Raw genomic sequence first — 25,439 nt, 5'->3', positions numbered from 1 at the left:
TTCGCTCCGGTGCTGCTCTCGGGGCTGGGCTCCGCCGAGCGGGTGCCGCTCTGCCGGCGGCGGGAGCGGCGGCCGCGCAGTATCTCCCCGCCCTCCCCCTCGCCCCCCCGCCGCCGCCGCCGCCGAGCTCGGTCCTCCCAGCGCGTCGCCGGCACCTTGGCTCCTCCTTGTCCTTCCTCGCGTGATTTTTATCGCGTCCATTTTTCGTGCAGGGATAAATAAATAAATAAGGGCAGCTGCCGCCCGCCGCCCCCCGCCGCCAGCCCGCGCGGCGCCGCTAGGGGCGGCAGCCGGGCCCCGCATCGCCCCGCGCCGCTCGGCTCAGGCGGGGGAGGCGGCGGGGCGATGCGGAGCCCCCTTCCGTGACTCCGGCTCTCCGCCATGCCATGGGTTAGGCGGACTCCATCCCGCAGCCGAGAGGGCACCAGCCAAGCGAGGCGGCGGCAGGAAGCGGCGCGGCCCGGCCGAGGAGCGGCGGCGGGAGGCGGCGGCGGCGGGAGGCGGGCGCGGCGCCCCGCGGCCCCTTCCATGAACGGCGGCGAGGAATTATGAGCCGCGGCCGGCGGCCGGGACTGGCGCTCGCCCGCTGGGGCTTCCCCCGCTGCGCGCCCCGGGGCGCCGGGGCTCCGCTCCCGCACGGCACCCGCCTCGCCTCCCCCGGCAGCCGCTGCCCCCGTCTCCTGACCCCCCGCCGCTGGCTCCGTCCCCCCTGTCCCCGCCGGGCGCTCGGGGCTGCGATAATCTCGCTCGCACCCAAACCACAGCTCTCCCGCCGCTAATCCTGCCCTCTCCTCTCTCCCTCCCTACCCCGCCCCCGGCCCTTCCTCTCTCGGCGCTGCCCTTTCCCCTCCCCATTCCCCCTGCTCGCCCCCCGGGGCCCCTCCGTCCCCGTCCCCCCGCTGCCGCCGGCGGCCGGGCGGGTGGGTGCGAGGTCGGGGCTGACGGGCACCCCGCCCCTCCCCGGCGGGGCCGTCATTAGGCTGCCGGTTGATTACAGGGTATTGATTTGTATGTGCTTCTCCCGGCGCCGGCCGCTCCCGCTGGTGCTGCCGGAGTTCGGGCAGCGCTTCCCGTAGCGGCGGCAGCTCCCACCAAACATGTCGGCTCCCGCCGGGCCCCGGAGCGGCCCCGCCGCTCCTCAGCCGCCTCCGGCCCCGCAGCCCGAGATGCCGGACCTTAGCCACCTCACGGAGGAAGAGCGGAAGATCATCCTGGCCGTCATGGACCGCCAGAAGAAGGAAGAGGAGAAGGAGCAATCCGTGCTCAAGTAAGGGCGGGCGCATCCCTTCCTCGTCCTCCCGGGCCCGCGGCCGCGGAAGTCTCTGCCCCGGCCCCGGGGGGCCGCACGGCCGGGGTGGGAGAGAGGAGCCGGGCGGGCAGGGGCGGGCAGGGGTGCTCGGCTCCGGGCGAGTGTGGGGCACGGCGCGGGGGGGACCCGCGGGAGCGGCAGAGAGGGGGCCGGGCTCTCCGCCTGCCTCGGCCGCGCTCCGCGGGGCGGCTGCGGCTCCGCGCGTCCCGGCGCCGGCGGGGCCAGGCGCCCAACATGGCCGCACAGGTGCCGTCCTCACCCGGCGTGTGCCACCGGCAGGACAGGGGTGGGTCGGGGCGGCGGTCGGCGCTGCCGGAGGGGGCGGACCGGCGGCACCGAGCCCCGTCTCGGGGGCGCGGCGGGCTCCGCGCTGGCGGCGGCGGCCCTGGCGGGCGGAGCGGGGCCACCGGGGCCTGGGCTCCGGCCGCTTCGCTGGGTGGGTTTGCCACCGCCGCCATCTTCCCCCGACAACGTGTCTGCCGCCCGCCCCCGCCCCGCTGCTCTTTCCAAGCGTGAGCCACGGCGCTGGGGGAAGCGGGGCACGGCCGTGGGGGCGGCCCCGGCTCTGGCACCGGCCCCAGGAGCTGTCCACGGCCACTCGGCTCAGCACCGGGAGCTGTCCGCTGTCTCTCGTCTGGGCTCAGCACCGGGAGCTGTCCGCGGTCTCCCGGCTGGGCACGGGGCGGTGTTCGCGGAGCAGAGGGGCCGGGGACGCGCAGTCTCTCCCCGTGCGCGGTGCCCCAGCACTGGGCGGGCCGCCGGTCTCGGTGGAGCGCGGGGGTCCCGCTGCCGTGCGCGGCGTGGGTCGTGTCCTTCCCCAGCCGGGCTGGGAGGCACCGAGTAAAGTCGACAAAACTGTCCTCCCTCCGTGGCAGAGCAACCATGCTGACTTCTAATGGCTTAAAAATAAGCAAAACTACTGCTATCGTGGACGTGACTTTGATGAGTGTGAAAAAGCTGAACCACTAAGCGGTTTTTTATACCGAAATTAGTGTTGTGCCTTGGACATGTTAACTGCAGCTGGCCTTTCACACTCAGCACCTGGAAGCTGTCCTCTGGGCTTTAGTTGCTGACTTTGAAGTCTGTTTCCAAGATTCATTGCATTATTGTTAGCATCATACCAAAAACTTCAGATACCATTTATGTGACAGCTCCTAAATGTCGAGGTGATCTCCTAAAAACATTTCAAAGTCTGTTTAAAAAGGATTTTTTTGGGGTGAACATTTTGAAACATGTTCGTGTAATGTGAGCACTGGTAATAAAGAGCCATACCCTGTTTTGTCACCACCTCTTAACCTCTTGCTCTACAATTTATTTGCTATTGTAATACTTTTATTTTAAAACAATTTAGACTCATTTACATTACTAAATTGTGTGATATATCAAAATAAATTCAAATGTGTTTTCTAAAATTTCTGTACTCTTAAAAATCTTTAACAAAGAAGGAAATGGAAGTTCAAGTGCAAATTGCAGGTCTTCAAGGAATTCAAGTTGCAGTTTAAATATATATTAATAACATTACTGTTTTAAAGAAGGTTTCTGGTAACTTTTGTTGTGGACAGTAATATTTAGGATCAAATATAAAGTATGATTTCAACACGATACTTGAATCAGCTTGAACTGGTAAGCTTGCAAATGAAGAATAAACTGTTCTCAAGTAATGGCAAGGTAAAACCAACTTAAGAAATGAAACAGAACTGTTTTCATGTTTAGTTTTCAGAATCTCGGAAGCAGACAATGGACAAAAGAGAGGTCTTCAGCAACTCTAAAGATAAACTTTGTGTGGCATTCAGTTTCTCTTTATGTCTCACTAAAGTGTCCTCTTGAGTTCTGGGCAAGCTGTGGGGTAAATGGTATGGTGTAAAGTTTATACAAAAGGGATAGCCTAAAGCAACTCTCTTAGGAAAATGCTGTTGTCAGTAGAATTTGAATAGATAACCTACAATATTTTAGAGGATACTGAGGCATGGTCTGGTGTCAGATGAATAACTCACTAGTTTAATTTTTCTTAAAATGAAGTGTTTCTTTGAACCATCAGGTACATGTTTATTCTGAAAATATCTACAGATTTATTAAGAACAACTCTCCACCAAAGTAATATCAGAGATTGTTCTGCATCTTTAGGTAGATATTACTGAGTTTAATTCTCTTGATAGATGTTTTCCTTCTGTCAAGAGAAGAGAAAGAAGAAGAAAGAACCCCCCCATATTTATATGAATGAACTGCTGTTATTGCATAGAGATAAATATAGAGCTAAATCCTGCAGTCTTTGTTCAAGTGTAATTCTCCTCGAAGGCAAGCTCCTTTTGAAGTGGAAGGTATTTTTGTCTGTCTAAGCAATAAAATTGTGTCATTTAATTCCATGGAGAAATGTAGCAGGATAAAAAAAAATGCTGAAAACAAGAGTTGACATTTAGAGATATTAGCACAAGAACTGTTCAAATGTTGAAGAAAGCAACAAGCATGTCTTCTCTCTAATTTATTTTTTTTTATTTGTGGTGATTGAGTGTCAGTATGAATGGCTGGTCCCTGGGCTCTACTTCCTTTCTCAATTCTATTTCTATCTTGTGTCTTTCAAATTCTTATGCTGTGCCCATCACTGTGGTATTTGAGCATTTTCCAAAAGAGCATTAAGTAGTGTGACTCACATCTGTAATGTGGACTATTTATTCTTTTCCTTTCGCTCCCTGGGGTAAATATGTGTGGATTTAAAATAGATACATAGCTTCTCCTTATGTTTGTTTTACTGTTTTTGGGGAAAGGAAATGCAGATGGTATCGAGTTGTAGTCTGTAGCAACTAATGGTGATCAGGTCAGCATGAATTCTTGCCAGGATTTGCTGGAACATGATGGCATGGAAAGCAGAAGCTTTCCAGATTTGCTCTCTCCTTTGGCCTGGTTTGGTCTGTGAAATACGCTGAGCTACAGTTGTGCACTATGTTCCTGTGGTGGAGCTTCTGCTTTAAAAAGGATGAGTGGCAAACTCTGATGCTTTGACTATCTCTCTTCTGAAATTTTTGGGACACTTGGAGTGCATTTTGAATGTCATGTACTAAGAAGGTGTCTTTTTGACAAGGGTTTTGAATGTATAATTTGCATAATATTTGATATGCATAATGTGTGACAGAAAATTTATGTCTGTACTCTGGGTGTAAGTATTTCTCTGCTGTTTTAAGAATATTTACATATTTTCAACTTTTATCTTTGTGGGTTTTTTACTGTCTTGGATACCGCATAGAACTTTTGGTGATGACTCTTCCTTCACATTATGCACATCCTTCCTCTTATAAAATCTAGTTTTGTGTGTGTAAGCTTTGTAACAGATTTTAGACAGCACATTTCCTGCATATGGATTGATTTATGGGATCAGTCTTGTGCCTTTTTACTTTTCATTTATTCTTTGTTTCTATATCAAAGAACTGTATTGAGAGGATGCACAGAGAAAAAAAAATTAGGAGACGTTAGGATGCTGCCATTATTTATAAAGATTTCTGTTTCAGCCTGTGTGATGTGCATATACACTTTTCTACTAGCAGTATGATGAGTTTCCAGCTCCTTTGCCTAGCAATTCTAAAGATAAAATGCTCTCCTTCTAAAGTCAGACCACAGCTCTGAAAAGACATGCATTTCAACTTTTCATGGGCATGGGCAGTTTGACCCAGAAGACAAATTTTTCCAAGAGAAATTTCATTATGAAATCATCCAGCTTTTCATGTATTTGCAAAGCATCACAGGTTTACCATGATGTCTCTATAAAACACCTCTTTTAAATGTGTGTGTGGCATTGTCATCTGATTTACCCAAGGGGAGAAGACGTGTGGAAACATGGTGGGTGTGCTAGAGAATGGTGGCTCTCTGTTAGCCACCACTGTCAAGTCCAGAGTGAGTTTTAGGAAGGTACAACTGACTACAGGCCTGTGTGTGCTCAGTTGCTGTGTCACTGATTGCACAGGCATGGTAAAAATTGGGTAGCCACACTGACTGAAGCAAAATCTCTGACAAGGAAACCTTAAGGAAGCTGGGCTGTGTGTGCTCTGTATGGCACTCTGAGAAAGTGAGATGTGGGGCAGGAGACTTGCATGGGAAAGAGGAAGCAATAGATGGATGACCATGAGTCACAGCAGTGTAAATATCAGCCTCACAAAGCTATTGTGCTATTTTATAAATAATTATCCTGCTTTATAAATAATAAACTCAGATTAACACTGTTTTAAAAGTATTATATATTTAGGATTTGGATTTTAGGGCTGGAGGGATGAACTGATTTTGCTTTTTGAAAATAGATATACATATAGGAATTCCTAAGTTTATAGGGTCAGGGAAAAAGATTTGCTTTTGACTAAATAGTAAGCTAGGACTCCAGGTACTGTTAGTTATGCTTCCCTAATTTTGCACTGCCTTTTGTCTGAATTTGGAATGCTGATTAGAACAGTTTGTTGCTACACCACTCGTCATTTTGCTTTTGTTTCTATGCATTATAAAATAAAATATGTTCAAGGTGAGTTTAAAAGTAATAACTTTATGCAGTATAAAATAAATGATAGTGGAAGTTATATAAATATATACAGTCAAGGAAGATACCTACCCCTCACCCTGCCCTGGTCTGTCCTCTTCCCGTCCTACTACCTCATTCTCTGCTCCCTCCCGGTATTCTTCATCACCACTCCTTTCTTTTGTTTTAACAATTTGTACTGCTTTTGGGGCCTCTCTCAAAATTGTCATTATTCCTTGCTCTTCACTCTTATCACATGCTTAGACATTTTATAATGCAGATAATACTTGTCAGGTTGTCACACCTTGTACCATTTGCTCTTCAAGAAGACTCAGTGTTTACAACTGTTCTCTAAAGCATCTATCACTCTTTTAGGCACTGTCTACAAATGATAGCAGTAGTACTTCCTCTTAGTGACTAAGCAGAATGTATTTGGAGATTATACTGAGTGGCAGTTACACTAATTATTTGGCTTGCTAATGTTAAAGTTGAGTAAAATTTTGGAAGACGGCAATAGTGCTGATGTTCTCACATTCAAAAGGTACAATCAGGATGAGTTGGATGTAGAAAGGCTTGACATCATATGGGACTCAAAAATAGTAAAACAGACACAGGATTTAGTTAACAAAGAACCCCCAAAATGGATATTTAACACCAGGCAGTGTGTGCTTTCTGTAATCTTGTCACATAATGATTTTTCTGTGCTTCTTTGGGGAAAAAAAAAAAGAAGAAAATATTTAATTTTACATCTGAAAGAGAAGAGTGGGATCATAACTTAAGGCGCTGGGACCATATCCTAGAAAGCAGTGACTGGGTGAAATGCAGTGGTGTCTGGAGGTGAGGTTAGGGGACTGAATGGTCTGTTCTGGGTTTTGTTGGAGTGCATCTGTGAGCTGAGTAACATCTAAATAACTGAGAATGTCAAATAATTGATTTTTCCATTGAAACAACAGACTAATTAGTATATATATTGTAAATGTCAAAATACACAGAAGTGAGGCTACTGCAGAACTGGTGTAAAATGTGTTTTTACTCTGCCAATGAAGTTCTAAAATACTCGCAGGATATTGAAAGTTCCATAAAAGGGAGAAAAAAAGTAAAATAATAGTTTGAATTTTGAAATTTAATCCAGTGGAATGGGAATTTCCTTCAACTTAATGCCACTTTGCACATTTTTGCTTTAGTGGCTTTCTTAAAGTTTTACTGTCATATTCACAGTCAGAATGCTAGGGAAGTTTTGAAGACCCTTTTCCAAGAAGGAATTTTTTTGTGTGATACTATCTTTCTATTTCCCCAATATCTTCACTGATGGTGCTTTTTTTGACAGAAACTTGGGGACATAAAACACCAAGAACATGTGAAAGTGGTGAGTTACGATCTCATCTATATCTGACTGCAACAGACACGATACATTAGCAATGGGCTTTGAGGTGGGGATGATCTTTTGAGTTAAGTTTAGATGCTGTGGACTGTTAGCAAGAGTGGAACTGGTGTTTCAAGAAAGTGTTTCAAAGTTTCAAAAAAATTTAGAAAATTTGTATCTTGCTATATCACGGTTAATAGCTACAAGTTATCATAGATAACCTAATCTCTTTAAAAGAGGGTAAGAGTCTTTTAATTTAGACTCACAAGAGGGAAGAATCTCTTGGAATACTAATTGTTTAAAAATGGCATTCAAAAGCAGTTGTCTTTCAGACAAATTAATTTTATTATAAATATTAGATTCAAATCAGACCATATTGTTTTCAATGCTTACCGAGTTCAGATTTTGTCTCTTTTGCAGGACTATGTGGTGTAGCAGGAGGAACTGTTACATTCTTGAAATAACTATCTGTTGAGGGTATGTTATAGTTTATTAACCAGTTTACATCAAATCTGGTGGTGCATTTGTAAACTCAGTAAATTCCAGCAACTCAGTAAATTCCAGCAACTTGTCTCATGAGTTATTAAACTCCTGGTGACACAGTAACATTACAAAATCAGTACTGTGCTGAAAAGATGCTTCTGCATGATATTATGTTGTGACTGTGTCATGTTGTTTCTCCAAGATAGTCTTGAAACTGCAAAGGAGTCAATAAGGACTGAGACAGGAAGAGTTAATGTAACAGGACAAGATTGTATAGGGGAGTAGTGGTGCATTTAAGAAGTTAATACATGTAATTTTTTGGAGAGTAAGAGTTCAAAGCAGTTTCTACTGTTCTCTGATGTTTTCATTGAAGGTGGAAGGCAGTTCTTTTATAGTCTTGAATTTAAATATCAACTGTTATCACATTTCTCTGCCTAAACATGCTTGCAGAGTGATCTCAGTTGCATTTTGATAAAGAAATCAAATTTGTGCATTTTGATAGGGGAAGAGTAATGGTTATAACAGTTGGCTTTATGTATCTCTAGGAGTTTTGAAGGTTAGATGTGAGGCCCTAAAGAATGCCTTTGATTTAGACTTTGAACTCCTTTACTAAAAACATAGTGAGATATTCTGTTTGTTCTAACAGGAGTTAGCAAGAGTTGAACTTGTGTTTCAAGAAAGTGTTTCAAAGTTTCAAAAAAATTTGTAAGAAAGTCTTTAAACTTTTAATAAAACATAAAACCCATTATTTTTTTTTGTTTATTCTCTCTGTGGGGTTGGTTTTTCTTCTTAAATTTCATATGAAGTTGTTTAAATACTTCCTGATTACTTATTCTTTATTTGACATTAATATTTTTAAGGTGAATAGCTTCTTATAGCAAATATAATATTGTATTTGTACATAGAATATGTAACAGGTCATAGGTATTGCTAGGTATTCGATATTATGTGGCATTTTGGTTCTGTATGTTTGTCAGGGCAGACTTTCTTTAGAATGTGTACTGTCTTAAGCATATGAGGGACTTCAAATGTTTTGATCTTTAAATAAAATTGTAAGTTAGAATCAGCTGGCCTATTTTGGAAAATACTTTACAACCATCTTTCATATAACTTTTCAGAAATGGGTACTCCATTGTGTTAGCGAGAAATCTTTTTCCTTATAGTGTTTATCTAAATCTTCGTATGTTTATATATTTTTCTGTTTACAGAAAGGATGAATGAGAAGCAATGCTTTTAAAGCTGTTTAAAACCCAGAGAACACATAGAATAATAGAAAACAGGACAAGCTGGGACCTCAAGAGGTCTTCCAATTCATCCTTTGCCTCAAGGCATGACCAACTCTAAGTTTCTAATGCTTATTTGTCTAACCTAGTGGTTCCCAGTTGTGAGGGCCCACCTAAGCAGTGAAATAAATATGCTTCATGGCTGAGGCGAGGATACATAGCAGACAACACATTGAATTCAAGCTGATCATCTCTGCAAGAGCTGTACTGCCTATGTAGCAGAAGGTGAGAAGTGGGCCAAGCAGATCTCAGGGTAAAGCTCTTGGATTCAGTACGAAAATTTTGCATTTTTTCAAATGATGTTTTGCTACTGAAAGGTATGAGAACAATGACTCCAGCTACTGCCCAACCAGGGATGGAGACACCTTGAATTTGCTAGATAATTTGTCTCTGTTACTCAGTCATTATCCTTACCATTAGACTTCTCCCCCTACTGTTAAACCTAAATCTCTTTCCTGCCATTTGCTATTTACTCTGTCCTCAATGGATATGCAATGCAGTCTCTTATTTTTCTGTGTACAGCAACCTTTCATGTATTTCACAAATGTGATCATATCTCCTCCTATATATTCTCATCATCTCCTTTCCACAGACTCGACAAGTCATATTTTCTAGACTTCTGATCACTCTTGATGCTGATTTTTATATGCTTAGTAACTGATCTTTTTTGAAACAGTGTCCAAACCCAGACAGAGCATTCCAAATAAAAGTGTATAGGGAGACCATGAGGATAAGAATATGTGTCTTGCACAGAACACTTTCCTTGTACAGACAGTGTCATGGGTGTTTGATTTTCTTGTTGTAATTTAGCATTTACGGACTCATGGTCAGCTTGAGGTCTACTATACCTTCACCATGCTTTTCTGCAGAACTGTTGTTGAATCAATGGTTCTTCATTTTGTATTTTGAATTTTGTTACCTCAGCTAATGCACAGTGTTTGTCTTCTTCCCCATCGAGTTGTACTCTGTCTGTATCAGATGCCTCTTATGAATTTTGCATTGGAGTGCTTAAATAAAATGCACAAACAGCCCTTGGAGCAAGAATGAGGACTTGCCTCTAGAGGCAAATAACAGAGTTATTTAGACTTTCTCTTGCCTACCCATACAGTCACATTCCTGACTGCCCAGTTGTATGCCTTCACTGTTAGGATGCAGAATAAACTTTTCCAGTTTTGCACATAACTTGTTCATTAGGGCAGCAAGAGCTGATCTACAACACAGGTCTTGCATGTCCTTGGAAATACAGAAATCCTGCATTGTTTTAAGGGAAACAGTTGTGTCTGCTGCTATATTTATTCAGTTACTGGAAGCTTTGGTTGATACTTCAGTCTCATTAAACTGAGACAACTTAAAATTTGACAAAAATTTGAGGGCCCAAAGACACTTACTTACTAAGGGTTTAATGAAAGTGAGTAGATGGGTAGTGTAAGGGATTTTCCACACTCCTGGCTGTGAAAAAGTCTTCTTACACCATTCTACATACCAAAGAGTTCTTCTAGGGGAGAACCAACCTTAACATCAGAATAAATCAATCACAAGGTGTGAGTCCTCACAAAATCAGACTTCTTTAAGTTCAGCGCTCATAGAACTGCTTGGTTAATGAAAATTAATTGGTATTTTTTTCATTCCCATGCTACAACATTTAGAGCTTGGATTGTGCTATTGAGCCCAGAAAATCTTTGGGGTTCTTCTGACCAGATCTGAAAACCTACAGTGGAAGACATCCATGTTTGAAATCACTTAGATTCAATTTGAAGCAAATAGAAATGAAGGATGTGATCCATCTCATTTTAAATTAGACATGTCAAATAGGCCAGATGAATTACAGAGCCTATTTCTGGCTATGGACTTAAAAAGAAGATAGTATGAATATTTCAGATGTAGAAGTCTACCTTGCAGACATCTTGAGCTAGGTAAGTTGAGTCCGATCTGCAGAGTTCTGCCTTTGAGAATAACTCTTCAGTATTTGATCTTATAAGAATGCCATGGACACATTCCCTGCTGGCACTGATTTTTATGGTTCTCTAGATTACTTTAGAACCTTGTTTGTCAATCTGCATCTTTTGCTTATATGTGTATCAATGATTAATTAGGATATGCTCATTTATCCATAACTTTACTATTTGAGACTCACTGCTGGGAACCTGAGTATGTTTCCTTTCTAGTCCAAGGTTATTCTTAGGATTTGGTATATTTTTTATATTAAATTCAGAAAGCCTTTGAAGAATGAGATCTGAAAGAAGACCTTGGAATACAAAATCGTTCCAGCATGTGGGATTAAGCGTTCTTATCATCAAAAGTACATTGCAAAGAAAACCTTCCCTTGTCATTCATCAATAAGAATGATTAATGGATATTTTAAGTTTGAAGATAGAATCTCATAGATGAAGCTCGTCAGATTGCTAGATGGGGGGTTACAAACAGGATTTATCTACTACTTGTAAGCTTAAAACCATATAAGATTACAACCCAAAGAAAACTCTATAAGCTCACACACCCTCTGACTTTTACTATGTATTGTTTGAACAATATTTGTTTAGTTACTGTGTACTTACAAATTGATAGGTCACTTTTGATAGTAGTCTGTTAAAAACATACTGTTGACTTACTACGCATTCTGAATTCAGCACTTTCTTACTTTAAAAATCTGGATAAACAGGTATCTACGGAAGATATTGTGTGGTACCAATATCAAATATATTTTTGCTGAATCAGGCCCTAAGACAGTTTGGGAACATGGGTTTTGATTCAGCATGCTTCCATTAATTTGGTTAGTCATTGTGATTCTGATTCATTTCATTCTGTGTAACCAACTGCTGCACAGTAAGTGACAGCTGAACCTCGTATTTTCTAACAACTAGAAAAATAGCATCACTGTCACGTTTAGAAGGCTGAGGGTTACGCTTTTACTGAACACGTGTTTTGTACTAAAGTTAAAATGCTTCAGGAAATCTTACTTTTTTCAAAGTACTGGTATCATTACAAATATGAAATATCACAGTAAACAGTATGAACTATTTAAAAGGAACAACTTAATTTTAATTTATGAATGGAATGAAGATCCTTGTTCTGATTTTTAATAATGGCTTTTTGGGTTGGTTGTAAAATTATGTCTGTGGATGCTTTGCTGATAATCTGATTCACATATAAGTGGTAGGTTTGAGGAGATAAATTTAACTGAATGGGAAATATTTCTCAAGTATTGATATTACTTCCATGATAATTTATATCACATCAGAAGACATTTCAAGTGAAGCAGTAATTTTAATTTTTTTGCTGAACATTATCAAATAATTCCATCAGGTTGTAAAGTTAAGCAAAACTCCCATATGATTGAAAGAAAACTATTTTATCTAGTTTCCCTATTCCTTTTTAAGAACTGTATCTTCCATGTTTAAAAATATGTATCAAAAAATCAAAATATATCTTTTTCTGCCCTCTTTATGGTTTATTTGAGAAAATGCTGGAGAGGGTGCTGTGAAGGCACTGGGCCTAGAAAAGATACTTTCAAGGAAGAGTACTTGTTATTTGACACCTTGAATTCTTCTGTCTGCTTGATATCTGAACATGCAGGTGGCCAAAGCTGAATGAAGTTTGATGGGCTATAGCTGAGTACTGAATTACATTTATACATTTTGAATTTATCTACACATGGTTGGAAGATAAATGTTTTTAGCGGCTTTGTAGTGTTTACATGAACATGTCTTCTGCAGAATTTGCCAAGTGTTCTTGTCTAAAATTTTGTCTGAGTTATATACTCCAAAGCTCTTTATAACACAGATATTCTCATGTATAAATAAAGCTTTTATTTGGTGGAAGAAATTTAGTAAGATTTTTAACTGATAGTATGAATGGTCATTAGTCATATTTGTTCTGCACAAACAGGAGTGATAAAAGTTATGGAATTAGTCCATAATCACATAGACACTGGTGTCCTAACTTAACTTTCAGACATAAATAACTATTTCTTAACTCAGTGGGACATGTAAGATGTTAATTAATTGAAAGGAATATAGGTTAAAATAGTGCCTTTGTTTGATTTATAATTTTGTCTAATAACACTTTAAAATAATAATTAAAAAAATTCATTGAAACTGGAGTTCCACTATGGAAACTGAATCATAGTTCAATAGTTAATGATCACATGCTAATTATAGTAAGTAAAGGTATTGATATATATTTATTCTGGTTATTACTGAAATAATTGAAAAATATATGTCTTCTGTAAGAAAGAGCAGTTTAAAATTTGTAGCATTTTTTGTCACCCTTCATAGTGACAAGGTTTTCTTTGATAAGGGCTTAGGAGTGTTTTATTGTAGTAATCCACAAAAAATTTGTATTTCAAAGGGACTGCTGTTGCTTACATGAGTAAGACTAAGCAGTTCCTTAATAATGATGACCTATTTTAAAACAGCTCCAGCCTCCCATTGGCATTGCTGGATTTTCAGTAAAGCTGCCCACAAGAAAGATGTTGGCTTGTGTTAAAAGAGGGAAATTGCCATAAAAATCTTCTATCTTGAACATAAGTATCTTTGATTTGGTATTTATGAAGTTGCTGAATAGTAGTATTGTGATGTGGAAGGAGGTTTATACCAGAGCTCTACTGTGCCTTTCCATTGCTTAATATATTTGGTCATCATTAGTATCTTTTGTTGGGATGGTTTGAGCATTTGCATAATAGTTTTTGTAATTACATTACTGAAATGTATTCTAGCCTTAGTTTCAGTGTAATAAATTTTTTCTTCAAAAATTTCTCAGTGTGTACAGTAAAGAGTGGAAAGTAGTTATTGAACTCATGCCCATCAGCCCAATTATTCTTTGCCTTTTGAAGAAGGAGGGGGAGGAGGTGCTCCAGGCACCAGAGCAGAGATTGCCCTGCAGACCATGGTGCAGACCATGGTGAGGCAGGTTTTCCCTTGTAGCCCATGGAGGACCTCGTTCCAGAGCAGGTGGATGCACCCTGAAGGAAGCTGGGACCTCATGGAGGGCCCACACTGGAGCAGGCTCCTGGCAGGTACTGCAACCCATGGAGAGAGGAACCTGTGCTGGAGCAGGTTTTCTGGCGGGACTTGTGATTCCGCAGGGAACCGACACTGGACCAGCCTGTTCCTGAAGGACTGCACCCTGTGGAAGGGACCTATGGTGTAACAGTTCTTGAAGAACTGTAGGCTGTGAGAAGGACCCATTTTGGAGCAGTTCACTAAGGACTATGTCTCCTGAGAAAGAACCCCACACTGGAGCAGAGGACAAACATGATGAGGAGGGAGTCACAGAGATGAAGGGCTATCGACTGACCACAGTGTCCCCATCCCATCCACCTGCACTGCTCAGAGTGTGGAGGTAGAAGACTCATAAGTGAAGTTGAGCCTGGGAAGAAGGAATTGGGGAGGGAAGTTGCTTTTAGATTTGTTTTTATGTCCACTGTCCTACCCTGTTATTAAATGGCAATAATATGAATTAATCTTCCAAAAGTGGAGTCTGTTTAGCCTGTGACAGTAGCTAATGAGTGATCTCTCCCTGTCCTCATCCTGACCTATTAGATTTTCCATCTTATTCTCTGCCCTGACATGCTGAGTAAAGGGAATGATAGAGTGGTTTGGTGGGTGTCTGGTCAACCCACCACAGTATTCAGCAAGTACATTTACAAAGGCTGACTTGAGCCTAGTGACACCACTCTCTCTCCCTGCAGAATCAATACAGTGAGAAAAAGAGAGGCTTCTCCAGAAGGCAGATCTGAGAGGCTAAATTCAGCTCCAGAGTCCCAGGCAGTTCTATGCTGTAAGAGCAGCACAGGCAGCTCCACTGCCAGCCCAGCTGCTCCTTCGTTCCTCCATGATGCCATCATGGCCCCGGTGCAAGCGCCTGCTGAACTGTTTAGTGAAACTGTTTCCGGGAGGTTAAGCTAATGAAAAACATTTTCCTCCTTCATCACTTTGGCAGCGAATCTTTTTAAACTACAGAAAGGGACTGATTTGATTTACTGTACAGTCCCACAAAATGCTGAGCCAACAACACAGCTGAGGGGCTGAGAGAGATTAGCAACACTACTTTTGGAGTCTCTGGGAGCAACAGAAGTATTCCACAGTTATTTCTACAGTCTGCAAAGACTGGTCGTGTTGCAGTCATTGAAAAAGCCAGCAGTCAAACATGTACAAGCTAATCTCTTATTTTGAAGGTGGTGTTTGAGGTCAGTGCTGCCAAGATTAGTGTTCAGAGCTTTTTTGTGAAGAAAATGAAGAAAATGCTAACGAATTTTTTCTGTTGAATAACTGGAGTTGGAAAGCCATTACTGGTATTGCTTCATATAGAACCAGGTTTTGTGTCTCTGCATCAAACAGCAGGTTTTCTTGTTAAACACTTTTGAAACTGATTTTCAGACATGTTAGTTCAGCTCATAGGCTGAAGATAAAAGGGAGAGAGAGGAAGTACTTCAGATCACTGGTTAAGTGAATGGGCTCTGTAAAGCTGTCTTGATGCATTTTCCAATGTAATTTGGGATATGAATAATGAAAGTTGTGTAGCAAAGGTCCTAGTGGTAATTGCTGCACACACAAGCTCTTATATTTTTACAGGTGACTGGACACTCCTTTTGTTGTGTGAAATAACAGAAGAGCTGCTTTGCCCTTAGTATTTCAGGTTTTACATGGAGAGAAGATCTGATGGCTTACATTATGTGATGACTTTGGCTCTAAGCTTGTTTGTAATTTACTTGAAATGTAGGCTACATCAATATTTTAAAAAAGAGGATGCATAAATAATTTTGTTCTAATTTAATCTGTTACTAAGACATAATTTTAAATAGTGAATCTTGTAGATGACAAAAATTATGGTTGACTTTCAATATGCTGGGGACATGAATACATTAACTACTGAAAGTTTGTAAGATTACACAGAGGAATACAAAGTGTGAACTTACCATTGCTACTGTCTAATGCCAACACATAAAAAAAAGATAGACTTAGCATCAAAGCATTTAATTTTTTTTCTAATTGCAATAAAAGTAATTGATTCTGCTAAGTTACAGACTTGCAGACTTACTTGTGCATCTGATATGTAGCCTCATTGACTTAATTGAATTTAAAAAAAAAGTGACTCAGAAATATAGCAATTAAAAATATTGCCATGCTGGTACCAATTTTCTGAATGCCTACCTAGCAATCTTATTTTTAAGCAATGCTATATTTAGAGGGACATTTCATTCTTTCAGAAGAGAAATGAATCTATTAGGACTAGGACTATTATGTAGGAATATTAAATATTCACATATTTTGTACTACTTGGTTGCTAATATTAGCCCAGTATTCATTAGGAACTACATTCTACTATTGGTTAGAATTTTTTTTTTTGAATTGCAATAGCTGTCATCTTTGATCTGCATTGTATTGCAAAATAAAACAGCTGTCCCCGTTCTTATGCCTCCCCTCTAGAATCCTGGTAAAAATTGCTACAGAAGCAATATTTTAATATGTTAACGTGTGTTATACCCTCAAATGACTGTGATGGTCCTCCTTTCATAATCAAAGCCCACTCTTCTGGAAGGATTTGCTGCCCCCAAATCTGAATAAATTATACATTTTAAAAATGTCATATTCACTTGGAAGCCAGTGATTTTATTACAACTATCTTTGTTTTGAACAGTTTTTCTATAAATGTCAGACACTAATTTCTGGAGCTTTTACTTTTTCACAGGTTGATATTCAGACTTCTCAGTGGCTGGTTAGAAATGTCCAGTGTCTGACTGGGTTACAATGACTCTATTACTGCCTTGTACTGCTGTCTAGAATGCCTGTTTTAGTGTAAAACAAAATACTAAAAGGTCTCTCCTCCTATGTAAAGAAGAAACACTTATATTAGAGGTTCCTCTCTGTAGAAAATAGAGCTTCTACTGAGATCTATCTGAGATAATAATGGAATTATTCTGAAAAAAGAAAGATATTATGGAGGGCATGTTCATGTTAAACAAGACTTTTTTCATCCAAAAAGTTATATTTATTCCAGTGGTGCAAATATGTTTGAAATTATGTAAGTTCTAGTTTAACATTTTTAATTTTACTTGCATTTAGTTTATACAAGATAGGATTTTCCAATTTTTGTCATTTTAAATCCATTTTGTATATAAAAGTGTTCTGGGAGAAGATCATTTAAGTCTATAGATTTTAATACAAACTGATTTTAAGGTATTCACTTCCCCAACTCATTTTTTGTGGATGGAGCCTGTAAGAAAATGTATGGGTTAGACCATATCACAAGCAAATAAAACACTTTATGGCTTTTTGGTTTTGCTTTCTTAAAAATTTTGTTTCTGTAATGAAATAATTGAGCCAAATTTTGGTTTAACTTGCATTCTTTTATTCTGTTACAAGTCTGCTAATGTCATTAGATCACTTCTGATTTAATCTTATTGTGAAAGAAAAAAAATTACACCCATCGTTCCTCATCATTTATGTCGAAACTTATAAGGGCCATGTGGGAGTGAAAGACTGCAGACAGCCTCACTCCAGCCCTGTAGAATTTAAGCCAGGAATTTCTACTTCCTGAACTGTCACTGCTGCCTGCCTGTGGAAGGGTGGAGAGAGCAGCAATCTGAAGTGAAGTGTAGTGCTCCTCCTGGTGAAATCTTGAAACAAATAAAACCACATTCAGTTGCATCAGAACTGTATTCTTTGGTCTTGTCAGACTTTTTCTGTTCTCCCTTGATACAAAGGAGCCTTGTCATATTGCTATAATCACTGTACAGTCTTCCAAATTTTCTGTTAGCAGTAAATTAACATTTACTGTTACTACTACTACAGCAGGAGGTGCATGTAGTGAAAGAGTGGATTGTAGATTGACTGCTAATATTTTGCTGAAATCTTTTGTCTTTATTTTTCTTACACAGGTGTTTTCTAGTAATTTCTGTAAAGATTGATGGTGTTTTCTCTTCTAAGAAGTGGATAAACATTATAATATCTAGTGTTCCACTGGCTGTAGAAAAACAGATAAAATCTGTAAAATAAATGTTGAAAAGTGAGACATTTTGCCTGGAAATGTCCTAGCAAGGGAGTAAAATTAGTTATTTGTTGTAACTATTGAAGTTGATCCAGCTATTCATTGTACCTGTTAAAAGTGAAAAAGTCAGCAAGCCTTGTAGTGTCAGCACTTATGGTTTTCACTGTTGCTTCTAGAGTTTTTTAACCTTTTTTTTTTTAATCTTAATTACTTCATTAATCTCACAGATCTTTGGCTACTCTGCTACCTCCCAATATTTTTGTGTAACATCAGTTTGAGCAATACACAGAGTATAAAGGTGAACATTTTAATAAACGGTGAAATTAGTGTACAGTCCACAAACATGCCAAAGATTTGGGGTTAAAGTTCAAGAATAATCACATATGTAGGAAGTATTGTGCTCATAATAATAAAAAGTAAAGGAGTTGAAGGAAATTGCAAATTGATATTTTCGCTTATGACATCATCTTGTATATAGATACAGCTTTAGGTTTTTATTTGTTTGCAGTAGATAAAGGGGGACAATAGGGCTTTCAATGGTTCTTGTTCTCTCTTTACAGCTGTTAACTAGCCTTTAAGAGCATGCTCACTATTTGAGTTACTTGAATCAGTCTTTATATAACTTTTTCTGGAATCAGAAAATATTTGAAGAGTATTTCTGATTTAAAGCTAAAAGAAAGCTATTTAAATAATAAAATGCAAAGTAGAAATTATGCATGCATTTGCCTAATATTAAAAATCTGAAATGTCCTCTGTATGTGTGTTTATATGATCTTAATGGAAAATGGCAATTATTTTTGAAAAATAAGCAATAGCAAGTCAATATCCTTTGGGGTCTCATTAAGAAAATCTTTCTGATCCAAAGTTTTTTACTGTCTGTGCTATACTGTAAAACATTTTAGCACTCTTTTATCTGTAGTAGGCAACATGTAAATATAGTTGTCTTACTGTCTTGAATGATCTTTGTCCCTATGTCTTTCTTCTAGCTCTTTTTGGTGGCAAATTCCTGCATGTGCATTTCCAAAGGAATGGGTGCTAACAAAACTAACTCCAGTCCTGATAAATGTATCCAGTTTAGTCAAGTAATAATCAAAGTACAGAAATTTGAAAAGGGCATATTTAATTAATGTTATTTCTAACAATTGGCATGTGATAGCTGAAGCTTTTTTTTTGTGCTGTCAGCTGCACCATTTCAAACTGAAGTGCTGTTTTTAATTTGCTTGTGACAGACAGCCGTGCCAGTCAAAATGCGAGAGCCTGGTTCCTATCAGTTTCTGTTCATTTGCTTATTCACTTCCTTGCTTTGCTACAACCTACTTGTGCTCTCCCAATCTGTCAGACACACTTAAAGGAAGTTGTAGTCTACATTTCTACACTAGTTTTGTTTTCCCATGTTTCCTTATTTTAATAAGCTGTTTTATCCAATTTTAGTTAGAGCAGATTGATTTGCATTCTTCAGAAGATGGATAGATTGAGTCAAGGCGCTGTAAGAATGACACCAAAATGCTGAGGGTACAGTGAAATCACTCAACCCTGTTTCTGCCTGTGCTGAAGAGGGATACAAAGCCTTTTTCAGGGACAGGAAGGAGGCCTGCTACTTTCAGTCTCCAGCAGCTATGTGGGTGTTTCCTGGGCAGAGGTGGAGAGGGAGTTGACCTTAACATTTGTTAACAAGTTTTCAAATTGTCTGCACTCTCACAAAGAAGGAAGTGATTAGAAACAAGAACAAATCTGACTTAGATTATCCTTTTGCACTCCCAAAATACATTTTTACTGCCTTGAACAAATCTTGCCCCCGAAGCAGCACAAGTAGGTTTTGTTCCTTTCTCTGAGCTTTTGGTAAAAATAGAGCAAAAGCACATCATCCACGAGACTCATATCTTCGTGTGCTCATCTTTGTCTCTCTCTTTCTGCTTCTATATTTTCTGTCCTTGTGGAAGGATGTTATTGCAAAAAGTTTTCAGTGGCAAGTTTAGTAGTTGAAAATAAATACTTGACAAACTTGTGTTTCAAGTTGAGAATACAGTTCTCAATACTGAGAATCCAAGAGCTTCTCACATTTCGCAATATCTGCAGCATGGTACAGGTTGCAGTTCTCCAGATCCAGACATGCAACTCAACTTTGAGGTGTTACTCCGGAATAGCAAAAAATCTAAGTGTATATCAAGTCTCTCCAATTTCCTTGTGTCTTGGTTTCCACCAAAAGGAAGCATCACTATGAGAGTTATGGTATACTATAAAAAATAGCTGGTTTGGATGATAGAGAGCTGAGTTTATCTGGGTGCTGATGCACAACGGAAGATTTATTTAGGTTTATCCTAGGTCCCCTCCTAAACTCCATCACCTGCAGTGTGCATGGCATTATAGCATCTACGGTCCATGTAATACAGCAGTATCCACAGCAGCAAAGCCTGTAGCTTGCCCTGCAGTCATGCTTTTGACTGAAAACATGTGTGTAGTGAGGTGGGTTCTCCTAGGTTGTTCTTGTTTGTCATGTAGGTTGTTGAATTTTATACAAGTTATGTTTTCTCATCTTTGCTAGAAAAAGTTGAAGTATTCTGATTAGAAAATTATTAAAGCACAAATAAGAACAACAGTGTCCTCATTTGAAAAGAGAAAGTGTAGCCTCCTGGATACTTAAGATTTTAAAAACACTCTTTGCCATCAGTACAACTGTGCCTCCAGGAGAAACAAGGAATCCAGTATGACCCCATGACTGTGCACTTCATAATCATTTCACTCTTAATAATCTAATCCGTCCATTGTAATGAAGCAATTAGCTTGCTGTGCCCCTAGCTGTAGTCTAAGAGCGAATAATGGCATTTATTCTTATTTTAACAGTTCTTCTGGTGAATGCTAGTAGGTGAGGTTTACTTGACCTGTCCTTTCAGGTCTCGTACATACTAGGAAAAAAAATCTTTTAATAAATCAGGATATCTGTTGCAAGGACATTTATGATGGATGAATTTAGCCCCCTGCCATAAATTTCCTTGGGTCAGAAATAAAGGTAATATAACATTGGAGGTAAAAAAAGGGAAAAAAATATAAAGAAGAAAAGGGCAAGGGAAGGAGAAACCACAGTTGCTGTTAGTTCCTCAGGTTTCATTTGAAGTGATCAAAGAAGTGATCTGTGACAAAGTATTACTCATTCCTGATCTCTTCAGCGAGCCTCAGACTCCTCTCTGTATTTTTCAATTTTTTTTTAATGGTCTAACTCTCTATTTTAATATATATTATTTTTCTTGGTCTCTGTTTAAAATAGCAACAAAAATTCCTAGTATGTTTTTAAAACAGGATAAATGAGAGATTTTATTTGATATGTAATATTTAAGGATAAAGTATGTCTGTTTTGACTTTGCAAGAATTTGGTAGCACTTGTTTTCCTACTTACATCACTGTCTCTCTTTCTTTCAGACTTTTTTCACTTTCTCACTCTTTTCTTTTTTTCCTTTCCCGAGCAGTTCTCATTCCTTGTAAGAGCTTTGTATGATACAGGAAGGTTTTGTCTAGTCACAACTGTTACTCCACTCCTACAATGACTTTTTTCTTTGTAGGAATGGCATACAGCATCAGGTATGGCATTCAGGAGATGTGAGGAGAAGGAAGAAAGAAGGAAGAGTGTTTGGGTTTTGTTTGGTGTAACTGGTGAAAGGCAGATCCAGGAGGAATGTGGCATTAGGAAGTTCTTGAGAGGAGAAAGCACCTTTTATGTGTGTGCAACGTTTTCAAGGTTTTATTTAAGGTTTTATTTATTTTCAGACTCTACCAATTGAGTTTACTGCAGTGTATTATGCATATTCTTCTGGGCACCTTGAGATCTTTTCACATTCTCAGTAAGGTCTTGATGTACGTAAGGCTTTATTAGACCTTCTCAGCTTTTTTGGGGGATTTGCATGTTGACTGAGGTAATGAAAGATTATTTTCAATTTTTGCCAGGATTTTCTTTTTGACAGAACTTTTCATGTGATGCTAAAAGCCAGGCAAATTTTGATATCTGGATTCTGATGGAAGAAACTTGAATTACTGCCAGCTCTTCTCCCCAGCTCCTTGGCAGCCTCACTGGCAGGCTGGTGGAAAGCCATATTTTGCATCCTTTGAGTCGTTCAGTCTCTGGTTCTTCAGCAACAGAGACAGCTGGGGCTTCCAAGACCCTTAATTCTGGGCAGCATGTCAGGCTGCTTCTTGCAAAACCCAAACTCCCAATTAAACTGGGTCAAAAGAAGTAATTCCACTTTGTGGAAAAATTCTGAATTTTTGGTATTCATTCTTCCGTAAAACAGAATCACTGCTAGGTTTAAACCTTGTATCTTCCTTTCCATATGTGGATTTTGAATGTTCTCCTGTCTGGTTTTTTTTGATATCTCAAATGAATATAACTCTTTTCTCTCCTTTGCCTTTCTTCCATCAATTAGAGAACAATGTTTATGCCTTAAGAGTGTTTTCACGAATAACAATGAAATAATGAAATGTTAAGAATGTGTGATCTGACATGTTTCTCAGATAAGAAAAAAAAAGCGACCTAGGTAATCTGTACAGTGAGAGATTATTATTAACTTTGATTCTCTCTCTCTATACTGGGGAATGAAGTCTCCAAAATAACTACTGCAACTGCATAAACCAACCAGAATAGGTGTAAAATGTTACATTGATTTTGTTCTATTAATCTATTTGATTAAAACAACTTGTTGAACCAGTGCTTCATTATTATATTAATCTGACAGCATAGTGGGTTAAACCTCTGCTATGAAAACTTCAGTATCGTCTGTACTCCATAGTGTTTAAATATACTTTTCCGTGTATTTGACACATACAACAAAGAAAATATACTAATTATTGTTATCACTTAAAAAATAGCCTTCTGTTGTCTAATTGAGAACAAGAAACTTGTTTAACTCCTCAGGAAACTAAATTAGTCCCATGCTTACGGAATAATAGAGAACAAATTTAATTATCTACCTTTCCCTATTCTTCCTTTTCTAATTTATATTCTGAACATTTGAGGGCAGCTCACAGGAGTTTTTGTTGTTTTGGAAGTTCATGGCTACTGTGGATTATGCTAAAATTTGTGGCAACCATTTTACTTTCCTTAAGGATTTTTTTAAACATAACTGTGATAGACATTCCCCAAAGGAACTGCTCTTGAACAAACCTTTTGCTTGAGCTCATGCTGAAAATATTCAAGAGGCAAGAACAAACATTTGTAAGTGAAATAGGAGAATAGTAATAAACACTTAGAACTAGCACAGATTTTAGTCTTAAATTTCTTCGAAGGCTGCATCTTTGTTAATTATTTTCTTTAAATATTATTGGAGTAAATTACTCAGAAACATAGTGGAAATTTTTGTTTTTCCATTTATCATCAGATATTAATCAAAGAGATTAACATAAAAAGTAAGCAGAGTTTCACACTTTCATCTTTTTTTTTGGGTGGTTTCTTTTTTGTTCACTGTCACCATCAGAATTTGAAAAATTTTGGAACAGTTTTCTAAAAAAGGTTGGGGCCTGAGTGTAGCACTCTTCTGTTAACTGGTTTATAGCTTCCTCCACCATCTGAATTTCATGTTGGGCTATTCTCCCAAGACTCCTTTACTGGCTCACTTCCACAGACTCAGAGAGCTGCCCTCTTAGTCAGGGGTCAGTCTCTGAAAAAAGAATAGGTAGCTGCACAAGGAAAGCCAAGAGAATAAGGGGAAGCTCTCTGAGCTATTTACAGATAAACAGCTTGGAGAAAAATGCAATTTCTTCTATACTGTGTTTGGACTTTGTTCCAAATGATGAAGAGTGAGACTTCCAGTCAGAAAAAAACTTTGGAAGATGCTGAATTATACTAGCTGAGGTTGTGGTCTTACACCTTTTTTATGAGACTAAATTGCAGTCTACTTTCCGTTGAGGAAATTATCATGATATCCTAAGAAAAACTGAAAGATTTTATTTTCATAATTTTTTCCTGAGTTTGTTTAGCATTCCAAGTGAGAAAACTCGACTTGGGGGTGAAACAAATTGCTCATCTTCACTTGGAAGAGTATAACTACGTCCCTCTATTTTTCACCATTCTTGATTCAAGTCTGAATGACTCTATGGCATGTTCTTCTAGAATTGTCTTTATTCCCCATTTTAGGCTACATGTGCAAATCTGTGTGAAAGCATGAAGTGCTGTTGCACCATTAATAAAAAACAGCAAATAAAACCAAATTTGCCAGACTCTTACAGATAGACAGCCATTTTCTTGAAAGAAATTGTTGTTTTTTTATGAAGATCCTTGAAACTGAGGAGTAATTCTTTATTATCTTAGAGATAATTTGTGGAGTGGTGATCAGTTTTGATGTTCTGAAAATTTTTTGCTTTAGTTTCTGTGCCTGATATCCATAGCAGAGTGAAAACATTTAAAGAAATTTTGGATTAAACAGGGCTTTTCACCTTTTAGCATGATACTTAATTCCCATCTGGAACTCCTTGGTCATTCTAAATAAGACTTGGACTTTCTGGGGTGGGCTATGTGCCTGGATGGTGCCTGACCATCAGGAGCTCATTGTCCTCTAAGATGGCAAGTCTGTCAAGAAGATTTTCAGGGCTTCTTTCTGGAGTAGAATGTAGTGTTGGAACTGAAATCATGTTCTTTCTGTACTTCAGAAATTTGGATTGTCTAAATTTTTTTCTTTTCAGTTTCTGTTAGAAAATGGCAGGCCAACCAATTTAGTCTGATGGACTAAATGACAGAAGATTAGTCTGAACAAAGAGACATTTGGAGAATTTTGAATAAAGAAAACATTTGAAACTTCCTTGTGTTCTCATTTGTTGTGGTGAGGTGGGAGGTTGTTCCCCTCTTCTCCCAGGCAATGAGTGATAGGACAAGGTGAAATGGCCTCAGGTTGCACCAGGGAAGGTTCAGGTTGGATATTAGAAAAAAAATTTCCTCAGTGAAAGAGTGGTTAAGCGTTAAAACAGGCTCCCCAGGGAAGTGGTGGAGTCAACATCCCTGGGAGTGTTCAGAAAACAATTAGAAGTGGCACTTCACCGTAGGGTTTAGTGAGCATAGTGGTATTCAGACAGAGGTTGGACTGGATGATCCTGGAAGTCTTTTCCAACCTTAATGATTCTATGATTATGTGATTTTGAAAAGGAGGTCATTTTCGCTCCAGTAAAAATTAGAAGGTAAGAGAAGACCAGTGAGAAATCTCTGGCTTTTCACTAAAAAGCGTTGCATTTTTAGAGTCTAATCTCTGCCTATTTGTTCCAGGCAGAGCATGAAGAAATAGAGGATATCAGATCTTCATCAAATGTTAGCATAATAAAATTTTTAGAGACTTACTTTTTGAGAATGTCGATTGAAATCAGGATTTCTATTTAATTTTGTGTTCATCTGGTGTCTTCTATTTGGTCTACAGAACATTTAGAAAAGAGGCCGCTTAAATGGTTATATGACTACCCACCAGGAATATATTGTGCTGTGCTATGCATAATTGTTTTAAAGGACTTCTGAGCACTTTTTGAGAGAGTTTTAGAAAGGTTGGTTAGTTGTTT

General features: G+C 39.5%; 1 protein-coding gene across 38 annotated transcripts in view; it reads left to right on the top strand.

Moving 5' to 3' along the window:
- The first annotated feature begins 270 nt into the window (after positions 1-270).
- RIMS2 (regulating synaptic membrane exocytosis 2) overlaps positions 271-25,439 on the top strand; it is a 456,898-nt gene continuing 431,729 nt past the window's right edge. For 12 of the 38 annotated variants that reach the window (XM_032680679.1, XM_032680665.1, XM_032680605.1 and 9 more), the window contains exon 1: positions 273-1,267. In XM_032680679.1, the coding sequence (XP_032536570.1) occupies positions 1,098-1,267 (170 nt within the window). In that variant the 5' untranslated portion in view covers positions 273-1,097. Of the gene's footprint in view, positions 1,268-25,439 lie in introns of all 38 variants that reach the window. The other 26 variants (XM_032680574.1, XM_032680663.1, XM_032680634.1 and 23 more) reach the window with 8 other exon arrangements.

This window comes from Chiroxiphia lanceolata, chromosome 1, assembly GCF_009829145.1.
Source record: "Chiroxiphia lanceolata isolate bChiLan1 chromosome 1, bChiLan1.pri, whole genome shotgun sequence".
NCBI classification, from domain to species: domain Eukaryota; kingdom Metazoa; phylum Chordata; class Aves; order Passeriformes; family Pipridae; genus Chiroxiphia; species Chiroxiphia lanceolata.
Note: the sequence above shows the minus strand (reverse complement) of the source record. Positions and strands in the feature narration are given on the sequence as shown.